At 34.8% G+C, this 19,629-nt stretch overlaps 1 protein-coding gene across 1 annotated transcript in view; it reads right to left on the bottom strand.

Moving 5' to 3' along the window:
* The window catches only part of LOC124233561 (fibrous sheath-interacting protein 2-like), an 84,264-nt gene that overhangs the window by 44,915 nt on the left and 19,720 nt on the right, over nucleotides 1-19,629 (bottom strand). Inside the window, exons 9-15 of the mRNA XM_046650705.1 lie at nucleotides 18,365-18,454; nucleotides 10,512-10,624; nucleotides 9,637-9,679; nucleotides 8,083-8,189; nucleotides 5,963-6,026; nucleotides 3,568-3,625; nucleotides 51-87 (exon numbers count right to left, since the gene is read on the bottom strand). Of these exons, the coding sequence (XP_046506661.1) occupies nucleotides 51-87; nucleotides 3,568-3,625; nucleotides 5,963-6,026; nucleotides 8,083-8,189; nucleotides 9,637-9,679; nucleotides 10,512-10,624; nucleotides 18,365-18,454 (512 nt within the window). The remainder of the gene's footprint in view (nucleotides 1-50; nucleotides 88-3,567; nucleotides 3,626-5,962; nucleotides 6,027-8,082; nucleotides 8,190-9,636; nucleotides 9,680-10,511; nucleotides 10,625-18,364; nucleotides 18,455-19,629) is intronic.

The following is a 19,629-nucleotide window of genomic DNA, read 5'->3' on the forward strand; positions in this document are numbered from 1 at the left end:
AGAAAGTACCAGTAATATGCTGCTTTATCAATGGATTTTATGATACATACTTTTTCTTGCAAGCAATTTTGTAGGAGGTCCTGTTGTCTGTAAAGTCAAGAGAGGTTGATCATTTAGTTATGACTTAGGGTCAAGAATTTATGTAACTTTTTCCAAAACTTCTAATCATTGAATCAGCTTCTTCTCTTTCTATCTGAGAGTTTTTCTACAGAACTCAAAAGGAAGAATAAACTTTTTTTCTCCAGTCCCCACCCCGCCCCGCCCCCCCGCAATTTCTCCTCCTTCTTCAACATTGGCCCATATGCTTTATTACTCAGAGGAGTAGAATTGTAGCTGCAGCATGAAAAATATATCTATCTGAAAATTCTACTTCTGACCTACCTTAGCCATGCCTGCTTTGTGGTTCTCTGTGGAAGGACACAGAATTGGAGGGAGAGTGTGGGCTAGTCCTTTCTGTCTACTAAAAGGCACCATGAGGTGACAAGACATCTGAGCAGAGTTGTCTGATAATCCTTTACTTACCCAAATCCCATAGTCCCACCCACACTCTCATCACTGAGTAGGACAGGAATATGTGGACGATTATTCAATAACTGGGTTAAAATCATAGGTTTCTTGCCATATTCAATACCAATTTAGATGTAGTCCGTTTCTATGTATGACGATATTATTCTGTCATGTGTTCTAATGAGAATTTTTTATCATCACACATTACTTAAATCAAAAATAGAATGCTCTGAATTGTAACAAATTAAAGGACAACTCAATAATAAAAATTATAGAATAAGAAAACAAAACAAAATAAGATCTAAGACTGTAGATCTGATTTATTTTCATATATTTCAGCTATATGTTTATTTTCATATATTTCAACATGGGCCCTTTGTTTAACTTCTTACTTTCTTGAAAGAAAATTGACCGTCCTTTTTCTTTTTTTCTGGTCCTGTTCTTTACATTATAAAATTTAATTTTTCTCGAAGTCTAAAATTCAAATATGACAAACAGCAAGACTGAGAATTATATCCTAAATCTTGGCAGAAAAAGAAAACTTCACTGGTTTCAGCTCAGAAATTGGGCTTGGTAGCAACAGTCCATACTTAGACTAGTACCCTTTTGCAATATGGAGCCTGGAGCATGAAAGCTGATAGCAGTGACATCTTCTCTATCTTTTGGCCTCATTTATTTTTTGAGAATCTGGTTTCTTAGGTTAACCTAAGTATAGTTTTTTTCTTTTAGATATTCTGCAAACTAACTGCCCCAGATTCATTTTTCTATTCTCTTCACACTATGCTGTAGGTGCCAAATGGAATTGAAGGAGTCCGAGGTATTAATTGATGCCTGTCCCCACAGGCTTTCTGCTCCAAAGGCATGTATGTAGATTCAAACAAAGAGCAAAGACCTAGGATTAAATTAACCAAATAACAGAGACAGCTTCAATGAAGACCACTAAAAAACAACAGTATAACCAGATAAAGGGTGACATCAGTGAAAATGACATTCCACAGAGTGTTTATTCAAAAGAAAAGGCTGATCTAGGTAAGAACAGTGAACTTTGTGATGTTTTAACCACCCCTATTTCCATTCCCTTTCCCCAGCTCCATGATATCCTTGACAACACCTCACAATCATAAGGGCAGTTTTGTTCATTGTGGTATCTAACATTGAGCATTATGCTTTGAAGGTTGATAAACAAATTCCCATTTACAGTCTTCCAGATCTGGGCCTACTCTCTAATCCAAAATGAAGTCTTTGTGTAGGCCACTAATGGACTTCTGGAACTGGTTCCTAATCTCTTGCCTTCAGTTTTCCTCCTATGTTCCTGTCACAGTTATACATTATGTATTGTTAATTTGATCATAAATTCCCCCCTCCAAACTATCAGAGAGTCACTGAATAAATAAACTACAAATTTCTGACCACAGTTTGCAGGGCAGCAGACTTGCCTTCTCCATTCTGTCACTCCTTACATATTCCATCCCAATAATACAGATTTATCATCTAAGTGCAATGCTTAATTATTGCAGCTCTGTTTGCCCCCACTGCTATTATATTTGCTTTGTCTTCATTCTCTCAGTCATGAATTTCCATGTGTATTTTATAAACCTTTCTGTAAATGTTTTGTATTAACATTAGAAAAAACAGAACTAAGCAAAAGAGGAGAGGGACGAGAGATGAGCTGGATGATAGAACAGATGTGATGATTCTACAGTAAAGTTATGAAATCCGGAGTTAAATCAGAACAAGAATGCAACCTGTGTGTGATGGGCAGAGTCAGATCAGAAACTACTGTTAGCTGTATTTTGTTTGTACTCTGACTTGATGTTAGGCTGGGTGGGTACAGCTAAAAGTCTTTTATTCCTGTCAATTTGGATGGGAGTGGTGAAGAAGCTGCAGGTCATGCACAGAGTTATTCATCTTAGCTGAGATAAGATTTTTAATGAAAGGGTATCCAAAGTACTCGCTATAAAAGATTCAAGTGACTTTGTAGTTCTGTAATTTAGGTGGGGGAAATGAAGAGGAATGAATTAAGACTTTATTATGCGCCTCTTCTAACCTTTTTTATGAAGAGGCGGGATTTATATTTTTAATAAATAAAAATATATTTATTCAATAAATAAAATAAAAATGGTCATTTTGTACACGATTGTCATTCTTCCACCTGGTTCTATTGTTTTAACTTGGACTAGTCAGTTTCCTTCCTTCTGTATCTACTATAGTGCTGTGTATCCTGTGAACTCTCAGTAAGTCAGTCAAACTGACATCCATCAGTCCTCAAGTCAAGATCCTTCCTCCAACGAAGCTTGGTCTGAATATGTCAACACCACTTGCTACCATACATGACTTAACATTACCCAACCATTTCCATAGGAATTTGGGGATTGTAATGTGTATCCTGGCCCTTATTTGGCTTATTGAGTTTTTTAAAAGATGATGGTGTTGGGTCTAAAATAATAATCTGTCTCCTCTAAAGTTGAGAAAACCATACATAAACACTAACAGAAGAGGTGGCCACCAAGGTTTGAGGAATGAAAATCCCTGAGGCCCCCAAAATTTCTTCTTCAAAGACTTGTAATTTCCATCATTAGAGATTATTATTGGATTATACTGCAAACACCCTTTAGGAGAGGAACAACTGATTACATTATTAATACTTACAGTAAATTAACTTACCATCCTTAGGAAGCCAACAATCTCAGAAGGCCTAAGCAATGGTGAATATTTCAAAGGGGAGAAAGGTGAAGGGACAAGTCCAGATCCTAGAAAGCTACCTGAAGAGGAGAGGTCACGGTAGGATATACGTGAAAGTGTCATGAAGACGGAATATAGGGGAAGAGTAGAATCACAGGTGGGGATAAGGAAATGGGGAAGGAAGAGGAAGGACATTCACTTTGTCTTCCTTACAGTTTAAGCTTAGCGCTGAGAGTTTGCAAAAGACAGAAGTTTCAGTGAATCTAAGTAGAACTACAAGAATGGAGGATTCCATGTAATCATTTGCTTTTGAATAGCACTCATATAATTATTAAAATATTAATTTATAATTACACATTAATCTTCTTAGATACTTACGTATTTGAGAAAACATGAGAAGTGAAAATATTCTGGCCTCTGACACGAGACTGAGGTCCTATTTATCAGAAAATGAAAATTATAATTAGTTTGTATCCTTCCCCAGCAACTTGTAAAATGGTAATTAATATCCTCTAGTAGGTCTTTATTCTCTGTTGTCATTGTCTTGTTTAAAAAAGCCTCCAGAGACGCCACAACAAAGTCCAAATTCCTTACCAAGGCATAAAATATACCATATGATCTGATGTTCTTACCTACCTCTCTAGTGTCTTCTCTGGCTAGTCTTCCATATGTATTCTATGGTCCAGAGACCATACAATTTCCTAAGTGTATCATGTTTTCCATGCCTCTGGGCCCTTGTTTTTGCCATTTCCTTTGCCGGGAGCACTCTATGCCTTCTTTTAACTTCTCATCTTTTAGGTCTCATTCCACGTGTGTTAACTCCTCTAGAAAGCCTTCCTTAAAACTTGCCTAGGTAAATAAATATCCTTCTCTAGTGCTTCTAAAGCATTCTACACATTTCTATTATAAAATTCATTATGCTATATTGTAATTAAATGTTTAGTCTTCTGTCTCCTTGACTATGATATAAATTTACCACTATATCCTCAGCACTTAATTAATGTATAGGAAATATTAAATAACATTTATTTTTGAATACATTATTTAATTAAGCTGTTTCCTCAATACTTATTCATTGATTTGTCTGCCGTTAATCTCTTCCCACTCAAATATCGTCTAGCTTGCTTTGTGTGTAATCTAGCAAGATTCCATTACTGGATTTTAGTCAACACTTTGGATACAGATGACGCAGGAACATATATGCAGAACATCTCTACAGGCATACTGGATTGGTGTATATGAATTATGCAAATACGTAAATGAATAAAAATTTTAGACAAAACGAATGCCCTGGTTACAGAAAGTAGTATTAGTAATTAGAGCCAGTTCAAAATGAAGTTCAAATGGCAACTCCTGTTTCTCCCAAAAAATGAGTAACGAATAGGTACCAATGATGTGTATAGAAACTCCTACTTAAATTCTATGAAACTGAAGTAGTCTGGGTTAGAGTATATGTTCTTATTCATTCTGCTATACTGCCTTTGAAAGATCTGATCTGTATAGATAGGACATATGATAACTTTATGCCAATAAATTTGAAAATTTAGATGAACAGATAAATTTAGCATTATTGAAATTGAGCAATGCATGAAGTAAGTGAGAATTTCAACAAAGAAAGAGAAAATACTAAAAAGTACTAAACAGAAATCATAGAGCTGAAGAATTAGTTGTATTTCATTAGAGCATCAATAAATAAAAAATGAAATTTTAAAAGATATTCTTTAAAGTATAATAAAAAATCATATTCCTAGGAATAAATCTATTGAAAAATATTCAAGATACACAACACTATAAATATTGTTGAGAGAAATTAAAGGAAATTTAAATATCATGTCCTTGGATTGGAAGACATAATACTTTAAAGATGTCAATTCTCCTGAAATTGATCTCTAGATTAATGGCATTCCAATCCCAGTAAGAATTTATTTATTTTTTGCTTGAGGATCATTCACCCAGAGCTAACATCTGTGCCAGTCTTCCTCTATTTTGTATGTGAATTGCTGCCACAGCATGGCTGCCAAAAAATGGTACAGATCCACGCCCAGGAACTGAACCCAAGCCTCCAAAGTGGAGCATGCTGAACTCAACCATTAATCCATGGAGCTGGACCCCCAGTAAGGATTTTTTGGCATTCAACAAGCTCATTTTAAAATTTATATGGAAAGCCAAGACACTCTACTTGCTCTACTGGATATTAAGATTTATTAAAAGACTTTTGTAATTAAGACAGTGTAGTACTGGCTTAATAATAAGATGATGAGGAAGTGCACAAACATACACAAATGGATATACAAACTAAACCATAATATCAGATTTCAAGAAAATAATAGTACTTGGGGAGGAGAGAGAAAATATTGATTGGGAGTGGGTATAATGAGGGCTTCTGTAAGATTTCCAATGTTAGATTTCTTGATCTATGTAGTGGTTTCAGGGGTGTTTTCCTTTGTGATAATTCATTTAGCTGTATGTTATTTTGTGGTTTTTTTCTGACTGTATGTTTTACTTGCATTTTAAACATATACAAAAGTATACTATGACAAGCATGGTTTATTTCTGAAATGGAAAGATAATACATGATGGAATCTATTGATATAATCCTTATAAATTAAAGGAGAAAAAATCATATGATTATATCAATAGGTGCTGGAAAAGGCTTTACATAAAATTCATAATTTCATTACATAAAATTAAATTCATAATTTCAATAAATGTTAGTTGAAAGTATGAATTAACAGATTGCATGATTTACTCAGTAGCTCTTGCTGATATCTACCTGATTCACAGAGGTAGCTTGGTCTCCTGTTTGGTCTTTCATTCCAATCAGCATTAATCTCCTTCTATATAATTAAAACAACAAAACAAACACTCTGAAGGGACTTTTTTCCCCCAGCAGTTGAACATCAACTATTATTTATATACTCAAAATACAGAAATTTAAGATTTTGAGAACTTCTCTTATATGTCAATTTGTAAGAAAGGCACATATTTTGTGATGTTTATATTACATCTATTATTCACAGAATTCAAAAATTCATATTGTATCATAGGAGTTACACAAGATCACCCACACATTTGGTGATTTGCTAAGACTCACAGGACTCAGAATATAACTGTACTCACATTTAAGATTTACCACAGTAAAAGGATATATACACTATAGGATAAGTAAGGGGAAAAGATACAGGCTGAATCTGGAAAAATCCATGCACAGTCTTCCTTATGCTCTCTCTGTCCTGTAAGAAGACACACTGGTGCATGCTCTTTTTCCCAACAACAAAAAAATGCATTAACATGTGTGCCAGGTTTCTGCCTAGGGAAATCCATTAGAAACTCAGCACTCAAGATTTTCACTGAAGGCTGGTCATGAAGACACACTCTCTCGGTGCATACTAAAATTCCAGCCTCTCGAAAGGAAATCAGATGTTTAGCAAAAATCATATTGTTTGCAAAGTCCAGGTAGAGTGTACCACCCATTCAGTTAGGGAAATGTCCATATGAGTTAGGGAATGTTAGAAAAGGCAACTTCTCAAACACTAGCAAAATGCCAACCTGTCAAGCAGGCTCTTCTAAAGGCAGCAGTCTTGAGCCTGTTATATTAACTCTCTTCTGTACAATAATATTCACTAGTATCCTAAAATTAAGTATCTGTGGAGTGCACTAATTAGTAAGGACGTTAATCAACTCAATGGGACAGAAGAATAGGTGTGTTTTTTAACAAAACTAACAGTAGGAGAAAAGTTTAAGTAGAGCAGGAATGCAGAGAACAGGTTCTCTGAATACACAGGGATGTGGCTCTCTAGACTTGTCCAAGAACTCAACCTGCTCAGGGAGGTAAATCCAGTGCAACAAACTTCTTTTTTCCCCAGGTCAGGGAGCTGAATACAGGCCACCAGGAATACATTTTCTGACAATGGTAGGCTGTGTACAACATGTTGGAAACAGGATGGAATACTTATCATAATAAAATGCTCATGCTATTTCTTATAATAGATCAGATACTTGTGGACATTTGATACTCATTTGAGATCTATATGGATGGCAAATTTAATAATACATACATTACCCAAAAAAGGTCAATAATAAAATTTAGACACTGTTTTTAAAGGAGTTTTTTGTTTTGTTTTTTAGTAAAATACAAAAGTCTTTGAAATCTGCTGGGCAATATGAGGACCTTAAATGTCAAAGTTGTTAAATTTCTTTTTCTGACTCTTAGCATACTTAATATGGATATTGACAAAGTAGAACACTGAACTGTAAAATGTTTACTTATAATAAAACAACTACAGAGAAGCATATTATGGTAAACATTAATTTTAGGAGTTATGCATAATGTAGTCTATCAATTATTATGCATTAGAGAACATGGAAAATGATGCCACTTCCACTCTAATCAAGTAGAATTCATTTGGAAAGAATTCAGTAAATTCCCAGTTTATTTAAATCTCTTTTAAACCATGTCAACTGTTTATTACAGTTGAACCAGTTAACACTGTGCTACTAATGGAATGAAAGATGTGCTTTTGACTCCTATGATAACAAGTTGGCAACCCACAGAGAAAAAAATCTATGTTACATCCAGAAGCCATACCCTGAATCTTTGCTAGTAACTTTCCAATGGCTGCCTCTGAACAATTCATCAGTACTAGTCAAAGCCCAATCAAAGAAGCACAATTTGATACTCCCTCTGAAGGGGGCAGACGTACTATGAACTATCATGTTGTAGCCTATATTTAGGAAAACTGTCCTAGGCTTATTAAAATTTTATTATGGTATGATTAATTTCAGGGGATAAAGCTATTCAGTATGGTCACTTTATGAATGAAATTTTTTTACACAGATTATGATCATAAGATTCATTCTGTATGCATTAGGGACAAAAGAAATAGTATATACCTCATCTTTTGGAGGATCCAAATAAGATTGGGAAGGTCTGTGAAAATTTCTTGTGGGCGAAGTTTGAGCTGAAATAATTGAATCTCGAGCTGAGATGTACATAGCTCCTAGAGAAAGAAAGATACTTTTAAATGTGAGAAGATAATATTGCTGGAACAAGGGTGAATGTTAACGAATAGATTGATCCAATGTTCCTCTGCTGAGTTGCCACAATCACTGGGTTACCACGATCAAGGATTTAAAGGAAGCATCTCCAAGAATAACCTGACCTTTTCTGATGTTCACTGCCTACAAATTTCCAGTGGTTCACCATTGCCCTTAGGGACAAGTCTGTGACCCTTAATCTCTGATCCTAACTTATTTAATATTATGCCAGATTAATCCCTGTAACTAACCACAGACCACTGCCAGAATTAACTGTGTGCATTTCATTCACTCCACAACAAAAAACCCTCATGACTTGAACAGGGGAATAACCAAAGCTATTGTTTTAGGAAGACTGCTTTCACACAAAATGTATCATGGACTGAAAAGAGGAAAAAGAAGGGGCTGGCCCAGTGATATGGTGGTTACGTTCACATGCTCTGCTTTGGGAGCCCAGAGTTCGCAGGTTTGGATCCCAGCCGCAGACCTAGCAGAGCTTGTCAAACCACGCAGTGGTGGCATCCCAAATGAAATAGAGGAAGATTGGCGCAGATGTTAGCTCAATGACAATCTTCCTCAAGCCAAGAAAAAAAAAAACAAGGAAGCTTGGCAACAGATGTTAGCTCAGGGCCAATCTTAAAAAAGAGGAAAAAAGAGATTGGAGGAACGTTACTAAAATAGTCAAGGATGGAGGAAACAAGGGCAGGAGCTGTGAGAATGGAAAAGAAGAGAGGGCAAGATAAATTAAGGAGGTAGATTAGAAAGAAAGTGGCAACTTTGGGATGCAAAATAGGAGAAAGAAGAAGAGTCAAAGATAACTCAGGTTTTATACCTGGGTAAAAACAGAAGGATCGGGAAGATGATGAATTTGATTTTGTATTGAATTTAAGGTGGTCACTGGCCACTGGATGGGGGTGTCTAGTATTTTTTGTGTGCATATGTAGGATGTGCATGGAAGTATTTTTATTGACCTCCAGAAATCTAACAAGGCACAGAAAACCTTAGCTAATGTATATTCCACTCAAGGTTAAGATGGGAAATATTGTTTGTGGGAAATTGATGGCAGTGGAGTATGGGGACCTTCCTGGGGACAGTTCTCTGTACTGTAACATACTGAACCACAGTATGTAAGTAACTTGCTCTACCTATGACTATAAACAGCCACAGCAGGGAAACTAACTTTTCTACACTTTGCAGATTTCAAAAGCCATACTCGTCAATCAACCACTCAACTATAGGGGCTAATTATAATATCTATGTTCACAAACAATTTTATACCATGCTTTATTTTCCAAACTAACCATGTTTTCTACAATCAGGTAAAACAAATAACTTGAAAAACTATATTATTATAACAATTATGTACTTAACAAATAACAGAACAATTAAGATTATTTTTCATTTTCTTACCTCTATCATCAAGACTTGACTTTTTAGTTACCACTCCATCTTTCTATACGGTACAACGTTAAAGAGAAAAACAGTCATTAGTAACTGTACCTCTGAAAGAGATTTTGCCTTCTATCAATCAACCAAATTAATGCAGACTTTTTTTCCCCTTTATACCCTCTCTCTCACATGAAAATTGTCTCAGGGACAATACATATTACCAACCTCCTAAGATACCTTCCACAGAGGTCTCAAATTTAACTAGTTCAAAACTGAGTTCAATATGTGGCAATGTACAAAGTCGTTCCTCTTCTAGTATTCCATATTTCGCATAAAGGCATTGTAATCAATTCAACGATTAGTTTTAAAAAGTTTAAAGTCATTCAATTTGTTTCAGGTAAATATAACCCAACCCATTCTCATCCAATCTAATGCTTGAGGAACACATTGCTTAGACTCAAAATAAAATTTTTCATCCCAAGCTCTCATTTTATTGTAATAGCATTTTTCTGTGTCTGTCCCACTAGACAATGATTCCTCAAGAGGAGTGATTATGTCTTATTCATCTTTGTATCCTGTGTGACCCAGCTTCCTCATTTTCCCTTCCTTCTGGCTTAGCACAGGGCTTGGCCACCAGTAGATGCTCAATAGATACTAGCTATTAGTATCATTATAATTGCTAAATGTTTGTTTGGATTAGTTTCCACTAAATTACATAGTAAATTTAGCACAAAGGTAACTCAACACTTTCAGAGAAAGGAATCAGGTCTCCTGAATAGACCCTAACGTCCCTAACCAATCAGTACCATTCTAGTGGAGGAGATAAGTCACAGAAGTGAAAGTTATCCAGATAAATTAATAATCACCAAACAAAAGTTTGAGACATACTTTCATACCTTTTGTTCAGTACCATTATCTTGTACATATGGCTGACAAACATTTGAAGCTGAAATTTTGACCACATTCTTTGAATTACTTAGGGATCCATAAATGGCATTTGCTGCAGGTTCTAAAAGTAAATGAAAGAGCAACACTATAGTTATTTTGTTTTTCACAACTTATTGAACTATAATTGAAGTACAATAAACTACTTATTTAAATTGAATGGTTTTATCAATTTAAAAATATATCTACATCTGTGAAACCATCACTGTAATCAAAATATGATTTGCAATACCCCTAAGTTTTCTCATCTACCTTTGTAATCTATCCATTTCTCTCCTCCCAACCCCTGTCAACACTGCTCTGCATCTCTCACAAAAGATTAGTTTGAATTTCCCAGAATTTTATGTAAATGGAATAACTGCATATGTACTCTTTTTTTGCCTGGCTTCTTTCATTCAATATAGTGTTGTGACATATTTTAATAATTTGTTCCTTTTTATTTCTGAGAAGTATTCCACTGCATGGATATGTCACAATTTTTTTATCCACTCACCTGTTGAGTTGTTTCGTTTTGGCCTCTTACAAAGAAACATTTATAAACTTTCATGCAAAAGTCTTTGTGTGGACATATTTCTTACTTTCCGTTGGGTTAAGTTCCTAGTAGTGGAATGACAAGGTCATATGGTAGGTATATGTTTAAGTTTTGAGAGATGCAAACTGTTTTCCAAAGTGGTTGTACCATTTTACATACCATTCAGCACTACACCAGAGTTTCAGTTCTTCCACATCCTTGTCAACACTTAGTAAGCAGAAGAAAGTAAACAGTAAAGATCAAGTGAAAATCAAGTGGATAGAAAAACAAGAGAGGAAATAATGAAACTAATACGCGACTCTTGGAGAAGTTCAATAGAAGTGATAAGACAGTCTGATCAGGAAAAAGAGAAGACACAAATTTCTAGCATCAGGAAAATTAGAGATAACAGCACAACAGAGTCTACACATAATACTAAAAATAATAATAAAGGAATATTATAAAATGTGTGGCAATAAATTTAAAATCTAATACACAAGGGACAAATTCCTTGAAAAATGCAAGCCAACAAATCTCCTTCATAAATAAACAGATAACATGAAGAAACTGATATCTATTAAGAAAACTGAATATGTAGTTGAAAACATTTCCACAAGGAAAACTGCAGTCTCAAATGACTTCACTTCTGAATTACACTAAATATCTAAGCAAGAAATTACACTAATTCTACACAAACTCTTCCAGAAAATTGAAGAGGAGTGAACTCCTCTCCCAACTCATCCTGATCCCAGGGTCACTCTGATACCAAAATCATTACAAAACGTTACAAGAAAAGAAAACCTCAGTCAATATCCCCCATGGAAAAAGATGCATAAATTATAAATAAAATAAATCGAATCTAACAATATATAATAAAGATAATGCATAGTAATCAGGTGAGGTTTATCCCAAGAATGCAGAGTTGGTTTAACAATCAAAATAAGTCAAAATAATTCATTAAATTAAGAAAAAACAGGAGAAAATTTAGATGATTATCTCAAAGATGCAGGAGGGAATGTGCTAAAATTCAACATCCATCCATGATAAAACCTCTTAGTAAACTAGGAATATGACAGTATGTCCTTCCTCTGATAAAAGCTGCCTTCAAGTTCTAAAGCTAATATTCTAACTTATATTAATCACTTTCCCTTAAGTTTTGGAACAAGCTTAGGATGTACACAATCACCATTTTGTTCAACACTGTCTGGGAGGTCCTAGCCAGCAAGAAAAAGAAATGAAAAGTGAAGCCAAATAAAATCTCAGCAGACTATGTTGTAGAAATTGGAAAGCTAATTCTAAAATTTCTATGGAAATGCAAAGGCCCTAGAATAATCAAGTCAACCCAGAAAAACAACAAATGTTGAAGAATTAAAACTTCCAAATTTCAAGACATTATAAAGCTACAGTAATTAAGAGAATACTGTATTCAGATAGGGACAGACACATAGATCAAAAAACAAGAGAATGTCCAGAAATAGGTCCATCTATATATGATAACTTTATCTTTTCAAAGATGCCAATGAAACTCAATGGTGTTGAAGCAATTGAAATGTGTACAAGATAGGCTTAGATAATCTTGTCTTCCAAAATAGCAAGGAAACTATCAATAACTGCTAGGGTTACATCACAAAGAACTCATGAGTTATCATGAAGGGGTTACCACTGGCCAGAACTGTCACAATTTCAGCATTAATAAACACAATAACAGCAATGTATTGAAACACATCAAATTTATTGAAGTCCGTGAATCCATAATGACACAAAACAAAAGTAATTGCTCACTGTTGGAGGATGCTATTGAAACAATTTATGACTTCGAAAATTGATAAATGATGGTAAAATGTTGAGCATGAGTCTGCTTTTCCTAAGTATCCTGTACCACAACGTAACCAAGTGCAGTTGAGGGGAAGTTTCTTTTTATAGAAGTATTCTACCTAATCTATGAAGAAGGAATGATAGAATTAAAATATTCCAGTTTGGCAACCCCAATTAATTTATGGATCTAGGCCTTGAACATAAATGACTGCTAACATCACAAAGAGAAAGACAACAAGATATTATATACCTCCTGATGGAAAGACACATCACCACCTAGGAATCAGTCTTGCTAAAGAAATTGAAACTAAAAGTGTTTAGATCTAACTAATACTTTACAGGAAATGCAGAAAAAAATGACATACATAATTACACTATATAGATGCAATCAGCAAAAGCCCAGTCTGTTAGGAACTCTACAGGACAAGCAACTGTTTCTCCAACAAATAAACTATAATTCAAAAAATCAGGAGAGGAGGCAGAGGGATACATGGAAGAAGAACCTATAGATTAAAAGAGACTTAAAGATATAAACTGTTGCAATGTATGTCAATGTAGATTCAAACTAACATGAAAATATTTTTGTGACATTTTTGAGATTATTGGAAAGTTGAATAGTGATTAAATATTTGACTACATTAAGGAATTATTAATTTGTGCAATGTGATAATGGTATTGTGGTTATGCATTAAAAATAATCCTTTTAATACATATTGATAGATGAAATCATATTATGTGTGGGATGTGCTTTAAAACAATATGGCAGCAGGGAGAGGTTGAGGGTATAGACAAAACAAAATTGGCCATGAGATATTGTTGAAGTTGAAGGATAGGCACAAAGGATTCTGCAGGTTTTTTTTTATGTTTGAGAAAACCTATAAAACTCATTAACAAAGCTGTGGAAATATTTTCCACAAATAAGACAAAAGATTAATGTCTTTGCCACATCGAAGAGAACTCATATGAATGGACCTCAAATAAAAAGTAACAAAACGTATAAACCATGAAGAAAAAAATGTAAAATTGTATTACCTTGAATTAAGAACTTCTGTACATCAAAAGATAAAAAGAGAGAATAGAAACAAATCACAAATTGGAAGAAGATATTTGCTATGCCATATATGTGTATATAATAGATGAGTGTCTAGTATGACTAAAAAATCTTTCAAATCCATAGGAAAAAAGAAAAACAACCCTACTAGGAAAACGTACAAAAGATTTGAAAAGATAATTTCTCAGAAGAGGAAACATTACCCAGAAATCCCAAATCTAGCCCCATAATCCCTAGATAATATCCTGTCCATGATGGCCAGGAGATATATATATATATATATACACAAAATGTTCAGTGCAATAGTGTTGAAATAAATACAGCAGAAAAACTGATGTATAAATTGTGATATATTCGCACATTGGGATAGGATCAGTAATGAAATGAAGTAAAATGCCAGGTAACAGATAGATGAAAGTTTTGAAACATAATGCTGACTGTAAAAAGCAAAGCACATAAGACTAGATACAGTATCATATCAATTACATTAAAATAACTTAATAATGGTATATATATATGTATATGTCTATATGTGGTTTAAAGATACACATTCATGTAGTAAATATGTTTTAAAAATAATTGTTATGATAATCAACGGATTTGGGTACTAGTTCCCTTTGTGAGGGAAGGAGGTCTGCTTAAGGGAAATTTGGCAAAAGATATAAACTTAAAAGTTTAAAGAAACTCAGTGAACACTAAAGGGAGAGAAAAATGACAAAAACAAATCCACACCAAGACATATCATAATCAAATTTCTAAAACATATCCCCCTCCCAAAATCTTAACAACCAGAGGAAAATGTCACATTACTTACAGAGGGTCAACAATTTGAATATTTCAGATATCTCATCAGAACCATGGAGAACACAATGAAGTGGAACAACAGTTTTAAAGTTCTGGGAAAAAAAACTGTCAACTTACAAGTCTCTATCAAGTGAAAATGGTATCATTCAGGAACAAAGGTAAAATAAAGGCATCCTTAGATAAAGGAAACTATAATAACTCAGTACCAGAAAATCTGTTCTAAAAGAGATACTAAGGGAGGTTCCTTAGACTGAAGAAAAATGATACCAGAAGGAAACCTGGGACAGCAGGAACTAAAGGGTAACCAAAATGGTAACTATATGAGTAAATATAATAGACTATGCTTCCCCTATTACGTTACTTAAAATAAAACTCATTACATTGCCTGAGTGGATGTTTGACGCATGTAGATGTAATACACAAGACAACTACAACAAAGGGGAGGGGAATAAGGAGACACATATAGTGGCAAAGTTTCCACATCCACTTAAAGAGGTAAAACATTTATTCATAGTTGATTGTGAAACAATCACTAAGTAAAAAGAAAACAGCCATGGACAATTGGAAACCAAATTTCCAAAAAAATGAAGTTCTTATGTATGAATATAACACAACATATACAAGATCTCTATGCTGAAAACTACAAAACACTTATGAAAGAAAGCAAGCCCCATCTAACCTAATAGAGAAGATGTCATATTTATGGATTGGAAGACCCTGTGCATGGTAAAGATTTCTTTTTTCCTTAAGTTAATCTATAGATTGATTTAATGTACTTCATTCAAAAATCCCAGCATATTTTTGTAGACAAGCTAATTATAAAATTTATATGGAAGAGGCAAATGAATTAAGGTAGCCATAAAAATTCTGAAGAAAAATAAAGTTGGTAGAATCATACTACCTGATTTTAAGACAATAAAAAGCTACAATAATCAAGACAGTGCAGTATTGGCAAAGGGATAAACACATAGATAAATCAATGGAACAGAAAATGAAAAGGCAAGTCACAGACCAAGATAAAAGATTTGCAAATCACATCTCTGAAAAAGACTACTATTCAGAATATATAGACAAGTCCATGAAACTCAACAGTAAGAAAACTACCCAATTAAAAATTGAGCAAAAGTCTAGGGGTCAGCCCCAGTGGCCTAGCAGTTCAGTTTGGCATGCTCTGCTTCCACAGCCCCGGTTTGGTTCCTGGGCGTGGACCTACACCACTCATCTGTCAGTGGCCATGCTGTGGCAACAGCTCACATACGAAAAGAGGAAGATTGGCAACAGATGTTAACTCAGAGCAAATCTGCCTTAGCAAACAAAACAAAAAAAGAGCAAAAGTCTTCAACAGATACTCCACTAAGCAGGATTTAAAAAAGGCAAACAGCATATGAAAAGATCTTCATCATCATTAGCCATCAGGGAAATTCAAATGAAAACCATGGTGAGATACCACTACATCTATCAGAATGACTAAAACAAAAATTACTGATAATACCAATGGTTGCAAGGATGTATAGCAAATGGATCCCTCATGCATTACAGATAGGAATGCAAAATGTTACAGCCACTCTGGGAAACACTTGGGCATTTTTTAATAAACTTAAACATACACTTAACCATATGACCCAACAATCCCTTGTTCACATAAAAAGCTGAATGTGAATACATCTAATCTTTCTATTCATAATCACCAGAACCTGGAAACAACCCAAATTTGCTTCAACTGGTGAATGCATAAACAAACTCTGGTGCATACATACAATGGGATACTACTCAGCAATGAAAAAGAGTAAATTACTGCTACATGCAATAACTTGAATGAATTTTTAAGGCATTATGCTGGATTATCAAAAGGTCAAACACCATATAATTCCATTTATAAGACATTCTCCAAAGGAAAAAGAACTATAGTGATGGAGAACACATTAGTGGTTACCTGCTGTTATTAGTGGTTACCTGCTGTTATTAGTGGGAGGGAGGAAGTTGTGACTACAAAAGGAAATTTCTGGAATCTTGGAACTGTTCTTATGCGATTGTGGTAGAGGTCATACAAATCTATACATGCGTTAAAATTCATGCAATTGTAAAAAAAATCCATTTTGCTTTAGGGTAATTTAAAAACCAAAATAAATGCCTCAGGATCTTTTTTTGAGAATGAATAATAGAAACACAAGATCAGAAGCTGGACAATAGGGAATTCAGAGCTCTGAACTCTGCTTAGAGAGTTGCCCACTACAAAATGTGAGGCAAACTGCCCATAAGAGTGTAAAGGCTGTGACACTGTACAAAGCTCATACTCAGGGTTCAATGATGAAATGGAAACTAAGAAGGTTTAATTACGGTGAATGGGAAAGACGGGCAGTTCTAATAATACATAGCAACTTGTCACTACTGTATATTCCTAAAATTGACAAAAAAGAATGACTCACATGCCACTCTCTTAGAGTAGAGAGTAGATATAGACAGATCCCACCCCCAGATATGTTATCAATATAGTTTCATCTTTTGATGGAATATGTCTCCCACCTATGCTTAATTAAATTTATAGGTTTGATCCCTGGACAATTGTCACAGATAGACTGGTAGCCTGGTGAGGCTGAAAACAATATTTTTTGTCCACCATCCTTTCCTCCAACACCACTGAGATTTTTTGACAACAGTAAGACCAGTTTGGGCTGCATTAAACACTAGTTTTAGAAAATCACTCTGCATGAGATAACTACTTTAGAGACTGAGAATTTAGTTTTTATTGTCTACATTTAATAGATGTGGGGCTGGTGTTGTCATAATTGTGTGTATTGTAATAACTCTTTGGTGTGTTATAAAAAATCTTTGGACTTTAAAAATGGGACCCATAAAGCTTAGAGTTGAATTAACTCAACCTGAGTGGTCCTGAGAGTGGACGACAGCCTCGGTTAAGGCAACTCTGTCTCTCCCCAGGGTTCTGGGTCTTGATGAAACTAATCAAATTACATACTCAGGGAGGAAAGATTTTGGACTTTTTTCCTTTGGATTTTAATTGATAGGACAAAGGGTTTCACTTTCACACTTTAATTTTTCCCTGGAAATTTAATAGTGGGAAGAAATTTATATTGTTTGGTTTTGAATAGTCTTATACTATTGATAGTGTATTATTTGGAGGAGTCTTTTGCTGTCATTTGAGTTCTTGGTCTACGCTAGTGAGCTCCAACAGATAACAGGTTAAGTAACATAGTGTGAGATACACAATAAAGAAACTGATATTTCAATAGGGTTCACAGTAGCTCTGGCGTTAATGTACTTAATTGCTGACTCACTTTAGAGTTTTCTAAAGTCATTTTGAACCTTATAAAAATTATTTTGGAATTTGTTAGGTTTCATGTAATGTTCTTCTAACAGCAATAGACCCTTCATTTAATTTTTCTAAAATGATGATATACTGCTAAGTTCAAAACACTAAATCAGTAACTAGAGATCAAATTCTGAAAGCAATAGAGGTTGTATCATTGTTGTACATGTATCACTCTAAATCAGTCATCTGATAACAGAGAACAGGGGATTTATCTGCATTTAAGCAAAAAAAGCCTTCCAAACTCAGTCTTTCCCCAAATTACTATTTAGTATTTCTTATGACAATATTCAATTACCGTATCCTCCTTTATTTGCTTTCTGATCACTAACAGAGTAAACTAACTTTACATCTTCAGAAAACTTCTTTTTCTTCTTTGGAGAAGAAGCTAAAAGAAATATAAGAAAACATTTTTTTTAAGGTATCCTTTTTTTGTGAGGAAGATTGGCCCTGAGCTAAGATTTCTTGCCAATCTTCCTTTTTTTTCCTTTCCCCAGATCCCCAGTACATAGCTGTATATGCCAGTCGTAGGTCTTTCTAGTTCCTCGATGTGGGATGCCACCACAGCATGGCTTGATGAGCCGCAGTGTATAGGTCTGCACCCAGGATCTGAACTGGCGAACCCCAGGCCACTGAAGCCAAGTGTGCGAACTTAGCCACTATGCCACTGGGTTGGCCCCAGAAAACATTTATTTTTAATAATGGTGATGAAAGAATTACTCAGGATAGTCTCCCACTGGAGCAGATTCACCTAATATTCCCTTCATCTCTCATGCTCTCTCTCCCTCTGGACGCTGTCTACTTGGTGGAAGATGACAACATTACTATAGAGGTATAATTCAATTTCAATTATGAAATAGATATTCTTCTGTCATTTTGATAATATAAATTAAATTCACTTATATCTTACTTCTTCAAAAGAGGGGATCGGAGGAAAAACATGTTTAAAATGTCTACTTGGGGGCTGGCCCCATTGCCGAGTGGTTAAAGTTCTGGGTGCTCTGCTTTGGCGGCCCGGGTTTTGTGGGTTTGAATCCCAGGCATGGACCTACTCCACTCAACAGTTACGCAGTGGAGGCATACAAAAAATAGAGTAAGACTGGCACAGATGTTAGCTCAGGGCTAGTCTTCCTCACCAAAAAAAAATAATAATAAATAAAATAAAATGTCTACTTGAAATTCATTTCTTATTCAATGAGAAGGTTAACAGTTGGAAATATAGGGATGCATGTAGTTACTAAAGTGATTTCTTTTCTGAAGCATGAGATTGCTCTCATTATCTTAATGAATTGAATAGATCGAATTAGTCCATTCAGCAAACATATATTTAGTGTATGTGTGCCTGTGTGTGTGTACCCACACGCATATGTACAGTACTAGATGCTCTGTGGGACACAAAGGTGAGAGTTACAACATTATGGGTGAGTAAGACAGTGTGAAGTACGTAATAAGTGTATTAAGAATGATACAAGCACTACAGGGACTCAAAGGAGAGGGATCTTCAAATCAGAGTTATTAAAAAAGACATTACAGAGTGTCATTTACAGTGGAGCTTAAAGAATT

This window comes from Equus quagga, unplaced genomic scaffold (genome assembly GCF_021613505.1).
Source record: "Equus quagga isolate Etosha38 unplaced genomic scaffold, UCLA_HA_Equagga_1.0 205_RagTag, whole genome shotgun sequence".
NCBI classification, from domain to species: domain Eukaryota; kingdom Metazoa; phylum Chordata; class Mammalia; order Perissodactyla; family Equidae; genus Equus; species Equus quagga.